The 15,381-nt window shown below is 41.3% G+C and overlaps 1 protein-coding gene across 1 annotated transcript in view; it reads left to right on the top strand.

The window, feature by feature from the left end:
• polr1a (RNA polymerase I subunit A) overlaps positions 1–15,193 on the top strand; it is a 57,793-nt gene extending 42,600 nt beyond the window's left edge. Inside the window, exons 33-38 of the mRNA XM_034121092.1 lie at positions 2,169–2,227; positions 2,262–2,478; positions 6,392–6,592; positions 7,706–7,823; positions 10,265–10,429; positions 14,703–15,193. Of these exons, the coding sequence (XP_033976983.1) occupies positions 2,169–2,227; positions 2,262–2,478; positions 6,392–6,592; positions 7,706–7,823; positions 10,265–10,429; positions 14,703–14,803 (861 nt within the window). The 3' untranslated portion in view covers positions 14,804–15,193. The remainder of the gene's footprint in view (positions 1–2,168; positions 2,228–2,261; positions 2,479–6,391; positions 6,593–7,705; positions 7,824–10,264; positions 10,430–14,702) is intronic.
• Positions 15,194–15,381: the final 188 nt, after the last annotated feature.

Below are 15,381 nucleotides of genomic sequence, written 5' to 3'. Positions count from 1 at the left end.
TGGACGGCCTTGATAGCGTTTACTATGCTATACTATTTCTGTTTTGTTTGTGTAATCCCGAAACAAGGCGTCTGCTGCTTCTACGAAGGCTTCTTTCACCATCTCTCCATCTTGAAAGGATTTTTTGTGTTTGATTATAGCGTGAGTCACTCGTGGAGATGCTTCAGTGGCTGCCTTTTTCGGTGGATGTCGGCTTTAAGAAAAGTGACTGCTGTCCAGCTAATTGTGATTTAAGTTCCCTCACCTTTCTCTTTCTCAACTCGCTACTCGGAGGGAAGTCGCTGTCATATGCCTTGTGAACACTCCGATAATGCCTCTCCGCGTTACCTTTCTTTGGCAGAGCGACGCTTGCTTTACAAATAAGGCAAATACACTTTGAATGTGACATCACAAAAAGATATTCTTCCTCCCATTCTGTGTGGAAGTGGTATGTTTTTTGCTTTTTGCTCGGTCCTGCACTCATTTTGTTGTTTGTCTCTAACTTAATTTGAGTTTTCTTCACTTGACTGATTTTGTATCGCTTTGCATTCTGGGTTAACAGACTGGAAAGCGATAGGTCGCTTTTTCTGTCAATCAAGTAAACTCCTGAAGTGGCAGGGAGGCCAAGGGAGGAGGGATCAAAACCTGTTTTGTCTATTTTAACGGAGCTGGATAATTTTTTTTATGAATCTACCAGCATGCCCCTGCGGTCGACTGGTCGAGGGTACTGCTGATGTATTCACTGCTTGGTCTCATCCAAGATTGAGGCAAACAAATATAAAAGGCTCAGAACAACTACTTTAAAGCTTATTGTGTAGTTTTAGTACTGTTTGCTGTTAAACCACAATAAAAGTCTAAGCAAATTCAATCAAATTTTCTTCATATACACCAATATAGCAAATCAAGCATTTGTCTTAGGGGGCTTTACAGTGTGCACAGCATACGGCACCCTCTGTCCTTAGACCCTCGCAGCACACAAAAAAACTCACAAGCAACCCCACAATTAAAGGGAGAAACCTTGGGGAGAGTAACAAAGGGAGGGATCCCTCTCCCAGGATGGACGTGCAATAGATTTTGTGTGTATGGAATACTTACTGCATAGAAAATCCAAATGAAGAAAATTATGACGTGAACGTATTTTTAAAAAAAATATATATATATATATATATATATGGTACCAGAATGATTAAAAAAATTGTCCGGGTGCCGCCAAAAAATAAAACCATGGCTGTAGGAGCCATGAATGCCAGAAAGTGGTGATTTATGTTGTAAATTTAACAAGGGTTTTGATTGTCTATATGTTGGCATTGGACTTGATGATTTGGGTTACTACGAGGGTCACATGGCGGCCCTCGTAGTAAATATAATCCCCTGGTCTCCTGTGAGAGCGGCGTGTGGAAGAGAGGGTTAGAGGGTCGCTGTATTTTATCATGACCGCAAACTTTTCCATAGCTGTGATTATCAAAACAACTGCTCTCTGCACGTTGTAATAAGCTGATCATCAAATCTTTTCATTAAATTACATTTTTTTTGCTGCATTTTGAGATTTCAGCAATTCGTTTTTGATAGCGTGTCAGCGCTATACAGCTCGTCGCTAGACAACCAGGCACACCCTCAGCTTCTCAGCGACCTTTGTTAGTTTCCTGAAGTTGCTACATCATGATCCCCGGAGTCAAACAGGACTCCGGGGACGCAGACGCTAAGTTATTAACATGCACGTTTGTCAAATAAGAGTACTGCGTGTAGCAGTATAATTAAACATTACAGGTTGTGAGTGACATTAGTTATCATATTTATATATGTTTAGTAGTTTGTAGAAGTGCGCTCCAAAATATTTGTTGATCTTTATTGGTATTTATTATTTTGATATTATTTATTTAAATGTAGATATAAATGTATAATACATTTTTGTATTGGTTTTTCAGTTGAATTATACTTAAAGTTCAGGGTAATCAACGGTTAAAAACATACTGTTCAAATTATTATTTTATTTTTTTCTGAAGTTCAATAAATTGATGTTTTCAACATCAATGAATAATCGTATTTTATAATCATGATATCAATATTGGCCAAAATAATCGTGATTATGATTTTTGCCATAATCGAGCAGCCCTACCCTGAGCATATTAAAAACCAATGCATTACCTACTGTTATATCACCATTAACAGCTGTGTGTTTTCCTCCACAGGTGGACTATGAGAGTGAGGAAGAGGACAAAGGCGAGGAGGATAAAGAGGACCAGGACGAGGAGCAGCAGGAGGAGGAGGAGGAGGAGGGGGGGGGAGGAGGAGGAGGAGGAGGAGGCAGAAGGTGAGTCGGAGGAGTCCCAGCCCGAATCTGGTAGAGTGACATCCGAGAGGAGGAAGAAACAAATATCAAAACAAGTTGAAGAGGAAGAAGAGGACCCCTTGGATCTGATGAGGATTAACTTTGTTCTGCAGTCCAACCCGGCCATCGAGAGATACAGCTACGATGCTGAGAGCGAGCTGTGGTGTGAGGTGAGTCCATCACACAGCTGATTCAGAAGATTTGACATGGCTGCTCTTTAGCATTGAGATGTTGTATTAGTTCGTGTAGCCAAAGCAGCATATAGATTGTTCTCTGAACTCATACAAGTGTGGTTCTGTTAACATTACTTTTCATTACATGTAATTTATCTAAAGCAACTTACATACACTTCAGAACTGTAAACATGCCCTAAAGTGGGCTAAGTATCTTGCACAAGGACACTTGGACATGTTGAATGAAGGGGGTAGGATTGAACCACTAACCCACTGATAGGTAGCCCAGCCGCTAATGTAAGACTCAAAATGTTGCGTAATTTCTCAACTCTTCACATAATATATTGATAAGGTAAAATATGTTGTGTCACGGCCACTTAGTGACACTTATTACACAGCTACTTACTAAAATAATATTGATTCAAGCATGAATTTATTGATTTGAATATAACTAGATATGTTTTTTTGTGCATTTTGAAACTTTTAGGACCTCGTGATATAAATAAAGGCTATTCAAGTGTCATACTGGGTTGTAGATAAAAATGTGCTCATTTACAGACGTCTCTTTTCTAATATAAATTGAGGAAAAAAATGTGGTCCCAATTACATCACTTGCCACTACTAGAAATTGCTTCAGCGAAGCGACAGCTCACTTTCTCAAAATGACGGAGGCACTGATCAAGATTTTGTGCCTCGTAAAGGTACGCCCACACAGCAGCGTGCATTGAAGCTTGCCGGTGGGCGTGTCTGGCGTGCGACCAACAACCAATCACATTAGGCGCTTTCACACCTGGTGAGCGGTATGGTCAATTTTTGTTTGTTTAAAAATGTTTGCAGTCGCGAAAGCTCTAAGCCAATCAGACATGTGGCGCTTTCACAACGGAGTACTTTTCCCCGTACTTTTCCCTTTTAGTTCCGATAGTTCCTGGGATTTTGCGTTCACACCAAAAACAGAACTTAGTTCATGAGAACTGTTCCCCCCTTTTCAGTCCCTGCTAGAGAGCAGGTACTTTCCTGGGGAGAAAAAAGTTCCAATTTCTGATTGGCTGGGCGAATTGCAAACCACGGCCCGTAAAACTCAGAAAAGTTTTGTGAAGCCGCCATTGTATTTGCTGGCATTAGCATTATTAGCATTAGCATTAGCCCCGCGCATCAACGGAGAGAGACTAACTTATGGCAACACAAAAGAAAACATGGGAGCGGTGGAGCGGTGGAGATGAGGAGGTGTCTGCGTTCTGGCGATTTACTCGGAAGGCTTCAGTAGAAGCTGCTGGGAGTCCCAGCAGCTTCTACTGAAGCCAGTCCCCAACTCCGGGGACTTCCGGCCGGGGACTTCGGGTGGCAGTATACGCCGTGAAGTTGTTTGCGGCCTGCCAGTAAACCCAAAGCAGAAGAAGAAGAAGTGACGTCAGTGGCTTCATTTGACTAATCCTCCCCCATGGACTTATTCCGGTGTGAACGCGATCTGCTCTTTAGTTCCATGGGGAAACTAATGGCACGTTTCCACTACAGCCCGCAGCCCGGTTTAAGAGGGCTGTGACGTCAGCGGCCCGTCTTTGGTTGCGTTTCCACTTGGCCTAGTACCGGCCGGCGGGTCCTAATTCACAGTTTTTCTGGCCTCATAAAATCGTGGGTCTAGGGCCAGAGACAACGAGGCTGAGTCGGGCTGAGTATGCTAAACTAGAGAGAGCGTCGCTGGCAAGGGGGCAACAACTACAACAAGATGGACATATTTGACCGTGATTTAATTGTAATACACGTTTCAAAATGATGCCGAAGTAACAACATACTGATACCGGTTTGGAAAAACCATGAATTAATGCTTTGTCAAGTCTGCAGACAGACGGCAGGCGAAAAACCTTTTAAAATGCTTGTTTTCTAAATGGAGATTGGCTAAGCTAACGCAGTATATGCCCCGACCGTCCACACTCACAACAACGGCCTATACAGACATAAATAAAGCAGCGACTGTATTCACCATGACACAGGCAGTCTGTGGTTTGTACTTGTTTAACTGTTGTCTAGTTTCTGAACATATATGAGGAGCTGTGAGCTCTGAGTGCTAACAGCTAACGGCTGTGTTGTTTTTCTGGGGTCCTCTGAAGATCACGTCACGGCTCCGCCTACACTGCGTTACTATAGATACTGCCCCAGTTCCTAAACTGTAATGGAAATGCGCCATAAAGTGAGCCAGTCCTAACGAGGCCCAGCCATACCGAGCGGGGCCGAGCGAGGCCGTGTAGTGGAAACGCGCCATAAGTGCTGGAAAGTGCTTGGTGTGAAAGCGGCTATTAATCTCCCGCCCTGGACACACAAGCACGCGGTTTGATTGGCTAGAGCTTGCACTTCCGTCGACGCTTGAAAAGTTGAACTTTTCTCAACTTTCAGCGCGAGCAACGCAGAGCAACGCAGAGCAACGTAGAGCAACGCAGAGCAACGCGACGGAACCACAATGCAGTTCGGCAAAGCGTGACGTCACCCCATTCAAAGTGAATGGGAAGCACGCTGCTGTGTGGACGGGCCGTAACCGTCCAAGTCTATTTTTTTTTTTCTTCCATTAAACAGTCTTTAAACACTGCCAGTTAGTTAAAGTTGGTGTTGACTTCCTCTCTGTCTTCTTCTGTTGATTTCTCTGTCGTGCAGCGCTCTGTCTTCTAACCTCATTGCTTCTCTTTTTCTTCTGTTTTCTGGGGACAGTTTAGCCATCATGAATCCAAATGTGTGTTTTTTTTTGGCCACTGCTGACTTTTAATCGACCGGACTTCTTTCTGCAGATTGATATGACTAGACAAGGTCTATTGATCAGAGCCTGCTCCTTAGCAACAGTCGGCTATTAAAAAAACAGGTCGCTGAATGTTCAAACTGACCAATCAGAAAATGTAATACTTCCCTAGATGTCATTTGTAATGCAAGCAAATGAATGCCATGTAATAAAGGCTTATCAAATCCTTTTCAAATTGTTCTTGCTTACCAATAACTGTCCATATAGTCATAAATCATCATAAAACAGCCATTCTTTAAATATATAACCACTTTATGATGCTGTTTATTAGCGCTTTACGGCTAGCGTCTCCAGCAAAGTGTCACAAATATACGGCTGACCCAGGGTTTGTAAAGAGGCCTTAGTAGAAATGTTGTGCTATGACCCTTTATGGTTCCCACAGTTCAAACTGCAAAGAAATGTAGATTGGAGAAGTACAAACTGTGATACGGTGTTGTCTTTCTCAGAATGTACTTCTATTGCTCAACACACTTTCATAAGTGAGTTCTCAGCATGTGCTGTGTGGTTTTGGTTACATGTCCCGTCCTCATTCAAGCTAACATGAAACGCGTGTGGTTCAGAAAAGACATTTCTTTCAGTTCAGTAAATGGGCCTATTGCTTTTTGCAGTCTTTCCTGTAGTGTGGTTTATAGGTTTTTAAACTGCATTCAGCCATGTCTGTGACATTTTGTAAAACATTTTGCTGAAAAATGAGCATCATTCTGCTGTTCATACCTTGAGTTTAGTTCATTGATTTACAGATAGTTGAAAAAAACCTAGGCCTCTAATAAAAAAAGATATATTCATTGCGTAATGTATTGTTTGTTTATACCTGCGTAGATGATCATGTCAGTAGATGTGCTGATTTTAAAGCAAACTGCCAGGCAGCTGAAGCAGCATTAGCGCATAGCTTCCTGTGCTTTGCAGGACACATTCAAATCTCCTTATCGAGTATGCAGTCGTAGATTTGCTGAGAGGGCCCCTTTATTAGAGGCCCAAGGAGGGTCATTTGACAGTTGTGAAGAACTATCTGGAGTGTAAATGCTTCTTCTGAGGACCAAATGTATCTGTAACTCCATGTGTGTGGTCAAAATATCAACAGCTCTTTAAAGGGTTATTGTTTTAAACCCTTCTGCCCCTCGTTCACAGGTGGACCTGGTGCTGCCGGTGAGCAAGGTGCACTTTGACCTGACTTCAGTCCTGTCAACACTGGCTCAGAACGCCGTCATCATGGAAACCAAAGGCCTGACGCGCTGCCTGCTGAGTGAAGTCACCACGAAGACGGGAGAGAAAGAGACGCTCTTCAACACGGAAGGCATCAACATGCACGAGCTGTTCAAGCACAGCGATGTACGTAGGACGTTTACACTTGTCCTTTGTAACATGAAAGCAAAAACAAATTGGCACATTATACGATCAGTTCACTTATTTCTGGCACTTTGCAGCTCTTTCATCCATGTTGATTCCCCTTATCACTAATGTGTAAATAATGACGAGTTAACTTATTCAGTCACTTGATGAATAACTTGATGGGATATGGGTGAGATTGGCCTGTAGAAGACTTAAACAATAACTGAAATGTCTCATAAGATGGCTTTATTTGCTTTTTTTGACTGCAGATAACAGTTTGTGATTTTCGCTACTTAAAGGTGGGGTAGGTAATTTTGGAGAAACCAGCTCGAGTGCGCTAGAATTTGAAAATACACAGCCGGAAAAAAACTGCCACTTCCTTACAGAGCCCCTCCTTCAACACACACGAACGCGCACATTTCAATAATTATTGAAATTATTTCAATAATATTGAGAAAATTGGGGGAAAGAATTCTGTTGAGTCATGATGTGAATCATGTATATCTTGGTAGTTCACAAAACCGAGATATTTGTTCATTTGGATAATTTTATTTTTTTTATTTAGCCTTTATTTATACAGGTGTAAAATCTCATTGAGACACAAGGTCTCATTTCCAAGAGAGACCTGTCAGTGGTAACACTACCACACAAAGTTACAGACAGACAGGACACTAAACACAGAGGCAACAATAAAATACAACATCGTAAAAAAAAAAGTAGTCATTGAAATCCATATAAAGTATTCAGATATAGCAGGTGCAAACACCCACAGATGATTTCTCCAGCTTTTTTAAAATTAGTTTAAAATCCGTGATGGGTATCAAACTGGTCAGCTTAAGTTCCTGCTGAAGTGTGTTCCAGGTCGAGGGGGCAGAGTATGATATGGCTTTTTTCCCAAGCACCGTGCGAACTGAGGGGACGGACAGAGGGATGTAATGTTGAGATCGTAGGCTATAATAATAATAACACAAATGCAGTGACTTACTAATTAAAGACTTTAAGGGTTGGGTTACCAGCTCAATGCATATTATTAAAAGTGTTGCGACATAGCACATCTTTTTTTAAATCATACTTTAGTTATAATCCCAATCTTTTTTATATTTCTCTCTCCAGATCTTGGACATCAACAGACTCTACTCCAATCAGGTCCAAGCCATGGCTCAGACCTACGGGATCGAAGTGGCTCTGAAGGTCATAGAGAAGGAGATCAAAGACGTCTTTGCTGTCTATGGTACACACACACACACACACACACACACACACACACACACACACACACACACCACACACACACACACACACACACACACACACACACACACACACACACACACACACACACACACACACACACACACACACACACACACACACACACACACACACACACACACACACACACACACACACACACCAGTATAGCTGCCTATAGTAAACTTAATTGAAATCAATTTGTACATTTAACACAATTTAAAAGAGGGTTATAATGTTCCACATATATGTTTATCAAATCAAATCAAGGTTTATTTATAAAGCATATTTGTGCTGTACATGTAATAACTACAATCACATAAAAACACATTTCTATAATCACAATAAAAGACAATAAATTACAACAGATATTTAAAAAGAAAAACACAGGGAAAAGTCAGGAGTCGTGCTCCGCTCTGACTAAAAGGCCAGGGAGAAGAAGTGTGTCTTAAGAGTAGATTTAAAAACCCCTAGGGTCTGGGCCGACCTCACATGGTAGAAGTTCAAATGCAACAATGCAATTTGTATTTTTATAAAAACGTATGGACTGTTCAGTAAATAATATTATAATTTACATTTGAAGATACAATCTAAACTGTGTAACCTTATATTTCATTTATGCAAGCAATATTAAAGTCAAATGTTTAATGTTTACACAAAACGTGTACAAATAAGATAATGCTTGCTCAAAGGAAAAATAAGATACATTGCTTATATTGCATTATCATTTTCAAATGTATTTACTATTTGAATATTGTAAACATATATATTTAAACAGCTTTTCCATTTTCATATTTATGTGGTAATGAAATGCCAATCTGATTATTTTCTCTTTATTTCCTCACATTTTCCTGAAATAACCCATGTTGAAAATTAGAATGCTAATATTGAATTACATTTCTTTACTTGGGGCGGATGTTGGGTTAGTGTGCTCATATCCAGACCTGGGGCCTCATTTATAAACAGTGCGTACGCTCAAAAGATGGCGTACGCCAGTTTCTACGCAATGTTTGCGATTTTATAAAAAAAACAAACTTGACGGGAAAATGTGCGGTCCTCCACGCAAACTCTGACCCATGCGTACGCACTAAGCACACAAACGGGAGAGACGAGAAACTGCGACACCGTTGGCAGAAGGAAGAATGGAGAGAAATATGTGGAAATAATACCATAAATAAAATGTTACCTCATTTATCAAATATGAAGAATTCATTTTCACAAATTGATTAAAGCCAATCTTAAAATGATTTAACAAACGCCTGTTTGAGACTCCTCAGTGCACACACAAACATAACTTGGAGAAATAAATAAACACGGATATGTTATTGATCACCCCTCGATTATGTTCTCTTAAGAAATGTTTTCTCATAAATGATGCGGTAAGCAGAAGGATAGAATTACTTTAAACTGACGCCGTTTTGCATTTCTATAGGTTGTATAGATACGAGCATGGTTTTATATACTATCACGTTTAATCATGTTTTATGCCGTTCGCCTACTTGATAAGTGGCTCGTAAAACACAGGAGGTATGGAAACTAAGAACACCATATGTGGTAAATTGTACAGCTAATATAACACAACACATTAGTTGTATTTCCTTTAACTGGTGGATTATGGATATATAGTTGCTGATCGACAGCTGGAACACAAACCACCAAATACAAACAAATAATTCAGATCCAGTCGTCATGACTCCACTCCGGAGGGATTCCCCGATCATTTCTTACAGTTTCTCATCAAGGGGTTGTCTCCTGTCCCCGGTACAAACACACTGCCTGAGGAAGGCTAGGTGTATTTTTTTTGTCATTAACTTTTTTCGGACCACTTATTTATTTATTTTGGTGACGATCCGACCTCCATGCTGCTACTCTGGTTCAAACTGCATCCACCAAACAATATGATTTATCTCCACCTCCCCAAAATAACCAAAATCTGACACGGTGTGAGATGTCTTTTTTAGCTGTTCTGTCCTCATTTCCTGCGATCTTCTCCATGCAGTCAGTCAAAATGAATATTAATACGGGGCGTTTCTTTGACTATTTATAGGCAAATATGGGCGTTACGTGAAGCCCGCAAAAGCTGCGCCGCATTTCGAGTTGATTGTGATTTATAAAGGGAAACCGGCGTAGGACGTGCCGTACGCAAGTCCTGCGCCGGTACGCAGTGTTTTATGAATCGGAAAATGTCTGTGTGTATTTATTTGCTTTGTCCTACGTAAGCTACCTTCCCACGTCAATCCTACGCAAGGCTTTATAAATGAGGCCCCAGGGGAGCAAGAATAACATGGATTATTATTATTTATAAGTAAAATAGTCTTTTAACAAAGTCCCCTCTTGGCTTCCATACGGCAGATAGGAGATCTTATTATTGTCAGGAGCACTCACATTTAGTCTGTTTTGTGTTTCTCTGTCTGTCTCCAGGTATCGAGGTGGACCCCCGGCATCTGTCACTGGTGGCAGATTACATGTGTTTTGAAGGAATATACAAGCCCTTAAACCGGCACGCCATCCGCTCCAACTCCTCCCCTCTGCAGCAGATGACCTTCGAGACCAGCTTCAAATTCCTCAAACAGGCTACCATGCTGGGTGAGGAACGGCTGATACAAATAGTGATTTCTATTCATATGCCGGGTACTTTGGTACTAACATTTGCTGTTTTGAGTGCATGAGTGTGTCTCAATGGCAAAATGCACTACGAATGTAGCTTTACTAACTAGCTAGCAACAGCAGTGAAAGTCACTTCCTGTCAGGGCACAGCAGCCGAGTGTGGTTTGAGACAATGCTAAACGGTCAAATACTGTGCAAGTTTTCACATTGCAAGACTTACAGAATACTAAGGGTAGTATCCAAATTGAGACACAAGCAATAGATTGATTTGTTAGTTTTCTGTTGAATGCCTGAGGGTGAGATAAGACACTGCTAAGCTGATAAGAAATGACTGTGTGTGTGGAGATCAGAAAGGGTAGTTATTGAACAATGTCAGGAGACAAAGCTCTGAGAGACTAAGCAAATATTTTCTTTAGTCAGTTTGTGCCTCAGTGGATTTCCATCATTCAGGTTTCCTGTTTGACGGGAAGAACCTTCACTAACTCATTGACCCCTAACCTAACCTGCTTTTATTGTCCTTTCATGGTATGGCAACTAGTTCTTCAAGCTAAACTGGCTCAGTGTGATGTAGCTACTCCTTGGTTCCAGTGGTAATTATGTTGACTAGGATGGAAATATGTTCATGAATAAACCACGTTACAGTCCTAGAGCAGAAATGGTGCCTGTTGAGATTGAGTAGAGCAAATAAAAAATAATAATTAAAGGAAATACCAGAGGTGGGAGTAAGTCCTACATGTGCAAGTCATGAGCAAGTCTCAAGTCTTGACCTACAAGTATCAAGCAAGTCCCAAGTCACTGTGGTGAGAGTCAAGCAAGTCAAGTCAAGTCATTGCTCAGGTCAAGTCAAGTCAAGTCAAGTCATACGAAATTCTGATGAATAAGCCCAGCTTCCGCATTTAAATCAGTTAAAAGACAGTGGTTATGAAAATGGATTCAACCCACACTATGATCTTCATTACATACACAGTTAATCATTTGAAATCTAATTTAGACCGATGACAATCATATTAGATTCATATTAACCCTAGAACTGCAGACAATATAGCTAGGACTCAATCAAAAAGTCTGTTCAAAAAGGCAGAATTCCAGGTAAGAAAATCGTATATGGCATTTGCCATTACACATATTTAATTTAAATGTCTGTTAACACTAGAACCGCCAACAGCGTCAGCACCTACATAGATATCATTTTCAAATCATTGAATTTGTTCCTCTTCATAATTTCCTTATAAACTAAGTAGGACGATTTAAAACTCACTTAATTGGGTTCATTTTGAAATGGCTTCAGTTTATCATCATAACAGATCAAAAAGTTCAGATTCATTTTACAATAAATCAAGGAATGATGCACTTCTACAAACAAAAACAACATAATTAAAACATTTAAACAAACTACTAAAAGTAGATGAACTACATTATTCAACAGTTTGCAGTAACTTCTGATAATAACACAGGGGAAATAAACGAGGCATCTCTTTCCCTCTCTCTCTCTCTCTCTCCCTCTCCTGACAGCCCGTCAGTATCAGGGTTAGTCAAAATGAATCCCTTGGCGGTTCTAGTGTTCATTTACCGTTTTGTCTTCTCTTTGCAATGCTTAATCGATTTGAAACCAAGTCTAACGTAGCTTAAACTTAACGTTAGCTTTCTAGCTAACACAACACATTCACGCACCTTTCTCTGTGGGTTTTTTTGTAGTGACGAATGAAGTTGGATGTTGTGGTGGTCGTGTCACTAATCTTTATGCTGCAGACCCTGCATACCGCTGTTCTCTTCTTATTAGCGTCATCGACAACATAATCCTTGAATCCAAACTTGACTATTTGTGGAGTAACGCTAGCCGCTGCCATGTTAACTGACACTCCTGCCTACTAGTGGGTTGCCAGGTTTGCGCGCATGGCGCTATAATCACCCAATCACGTTTCGAAAAAACTAAACGTAATATCTCAATACAAAAACAAACGCAAATATTTAATTTTAAAAAGTTAAGTCCTTTCAAGTCATCTGTCTCAAGCTTAAGTCAAGTCTCAAGTCATGAATACCAAGTCAAAGTCAAGTCAAGTCTTTTATCAATAGGGATGCTCCGATCGATCGGTCACCGATCGAGATCTGCCGATACTCACTCTCTACCGATCGATCGGTGCTCTCTAAACATGCCGATCGCGAGAGCCGATCGCATGACGTAAAATACATGACACTTTTCTCTGTGCGCGGCAAAACAAGCTCGCCAAAATGGCTTCACCGGTCTGGCATTATTTTAAGGTGTCCGAAAAAGACAGTAAAATAGCGGTATGCAACGTGTGTGTGAAGCAGAAATCCTGCAGCTCCACCCGCTGTGACGGACCGGTGAGCGGAGCAGAACACACACTAAGAGTTAGACCTAACACACTTAGCTATTTTATCTACCTCTGGAACAAGCTAAACTAGTTATAAATATATTTATTCTTCACTGTCGGGTCACTCATTACTGGATCAGCGAGCTGCATGAGACGATACTGACAGGCTGTCAGGAGAGAGAGAGAGAGAGGGGGAGAGAGGGGGAGAGAGAGAGGGAGAGAGGAAAGGAGAGCGCTTCCGCTCATTTCTCCCGTGTTATTATCCAAAGTGAATGTAAACTTGAATAATGTACATCTTTTGAATGTAATAATTAAGTTGATTGTTGTTTGTGGAAGCTTCAGTGAATGAGACCCATTAACTGAGTTTTAAACATCACTTTAAATGGAAGATTTAAAGTGATGTTTAAATCTTCCATTTAGGCCCCGCCCACTCGATCGGATCGGCGATCGGTATCGGCCAATACTGATTCCGGCGATCGGCCCCAAAATTGGCGATCGGAGCATCCCTATTTATCAATGTTAGTCAAGCAAGTCTCAAGTCCAAAAATATGCGACTCAAGTCATGTGACTCGAGTCCACACCTCTGGGAAATACTACCTATTTTCTTTTAACTGATGTATTCAGCGAGCTATTTTGGAGCTGCCGATTCCCTTATGTAGGGGAAGCTTCTGAAGCAATTGGAAACAGGACTCAGATGCGGCTTTCACACCAGCGCTTTTCCCTTTCTAGCTCCGAGCTAGAGCTTTTCTGGTTCAGCTCCGGTTTCCCTTTTCAGCTCCCGCTTTGTTCACACCACTCAGAGCCGGGATGGTGCTGCCGCTGCTGCGTCATGACGTCACCGTTTACATCGCTGATTTTCTCCCCAACGGAGCTCACAACAACGGGGGACTGCGTTGAGTCGATGATCGTGTTGCTTTTAATCATACGAAGCCAGATTAAATTAAATAACGACTTCTCCAACCTTATACTTTTCTCCAGAATGCCGTGGTTCATTGTTTATTAATGTGTTTCAGCGGCATTTACCGACCGCTGCAGTGCTGGCTGCTCTTCCACAGGAGTTTATTCTCCCGTTAGCTCCGGGTTAGCTCACACGGCTCTAAAGTATTCACTGTCTGACTGTCACACAAGCAGCTGATACATATCCCCAGTTCCCCTTAAGTGAATGTGTGTCAGTCTGAATTGACGCTGTTTGGCATCACAACGCTGTTATGAAAGTTTCTCTGGTATAACATGGGTGATGCTAGCATAGCAACCGAAGCTAAACTGACTACTTGCTAAGCCGTTTTCTCCAGGCACATTTTACCGGCGTATTTTTCATTATGATTCTACTTGTGATAGTCGGACATGACAACCGAGCCGGCGCTGAAAACGCGTTGGTGTGAAAGGGGCAAGAGAGGCACGAGGAGAGCTGGAGCTTTGATGGTGGCAAACACTGACGGTTTATTTGGAGTTACGGCCGGAGAATTGACAAGACATGTCACGGGCCACGATCTGACCACACGGTTGAGATGCCAAACCAATTCTGAAGAACTCTTCTGTAGTTCGAGGTTTTAACTAGTTCGGAGTGTAATAATCAACATTATTTATCAGTGAGACTAAAGCAATATGGACCCTGAATCTAACTAGAGCTCTCATCCATAGGAAAGAATGTGCGTCAGGGAACCTTCGTCCCTGAACAGTAAACTACCTCATGGCGGCTTGTGCTCTGTCATAGACTGGCAACAACAATGCGCCCAAGCTGCCCCTCCTTAAGAGAGATAGCAGCAATACCCTAAGGCCGTAGACCTATGCCATGGGAAAGGAGACAGTGAAAAGAGAAAATGATTAACTGTGTCGAAGGTTGAATACCTAAGCAAATTATTCCCTAACACCTTATCTAAGTTCTTTTTATCTCATGGCTGTTTTTCCTCCTTTTTCAGGGTCACATGATGAGCTGGTGTCACCCTCCGCCTGCCTGGTGGCGGGGAAGGTAGTCAAAGGTGGAACTGGACTGTTTGATCTCAAACAACCTATGCAGTGAGAGTGGAAGGGGGGGATTGGATTGATGTGCAAATAAAAGGACCCTTCACTTTGACTGATCCCATCACTTCTATGAAACACTTTTGACAAATGCATAATAATGACAATTTGTATCTCCATTACTTATTCATGGTGTGTACAGTATGTGGCAATATTAGGTGCCAAATGTTCTTTAATTGTGTATTATGTATTGCAATAAAATTATTCCTGAATAATTCGGGGTTTTTTTTTATTCAGAGAGAGCATTGGGTTTTTCTGATCGAAGATGAGTGAAATAAATAAGCATTCACATAGTATACTTTAAAAGAATACATGTTCACACTTGTGCCCTTACTTGGTGCCTAAAACCTTTCTCTTGTATTTAATTAAAAAAATGAAAATATGTTTAAAACAATGTGTCTTGTTATTTTCTTTGCCGTTATGTTTATTGTCCAGAATGTTAAGCGTGTCTTTGTCAATAATTTAAAAAAAACTTTAGTGGTAATGTGATCATGCGGCTGCTGCAGGGGACTCTTATTACGAAAGGGCGGAAGTGGAGGCGAGTTTTCCGACCGCTGATTGGCTCGCGGTCTAGGAAAG

This window comes from Trematomus bernacchii, unplaced genomic scaffold (assembly GCF_902827165.1).
Source record: "Trematomus bernacchii unplaced genomic scaffold, fTreBer1.1, whole genome shotgun sequence".
NCBI lineage: Eukaryota > Metazoa > Chordata > Actinopteri > Perciformes > Nototheniidae > Trematomus > Trematomus bernacchii.
The sequence above is the reverse complement of the archived record's forward strand: the minus strand, read 5'-3'. Positions and strand labels throughout refer to the sequence as shown.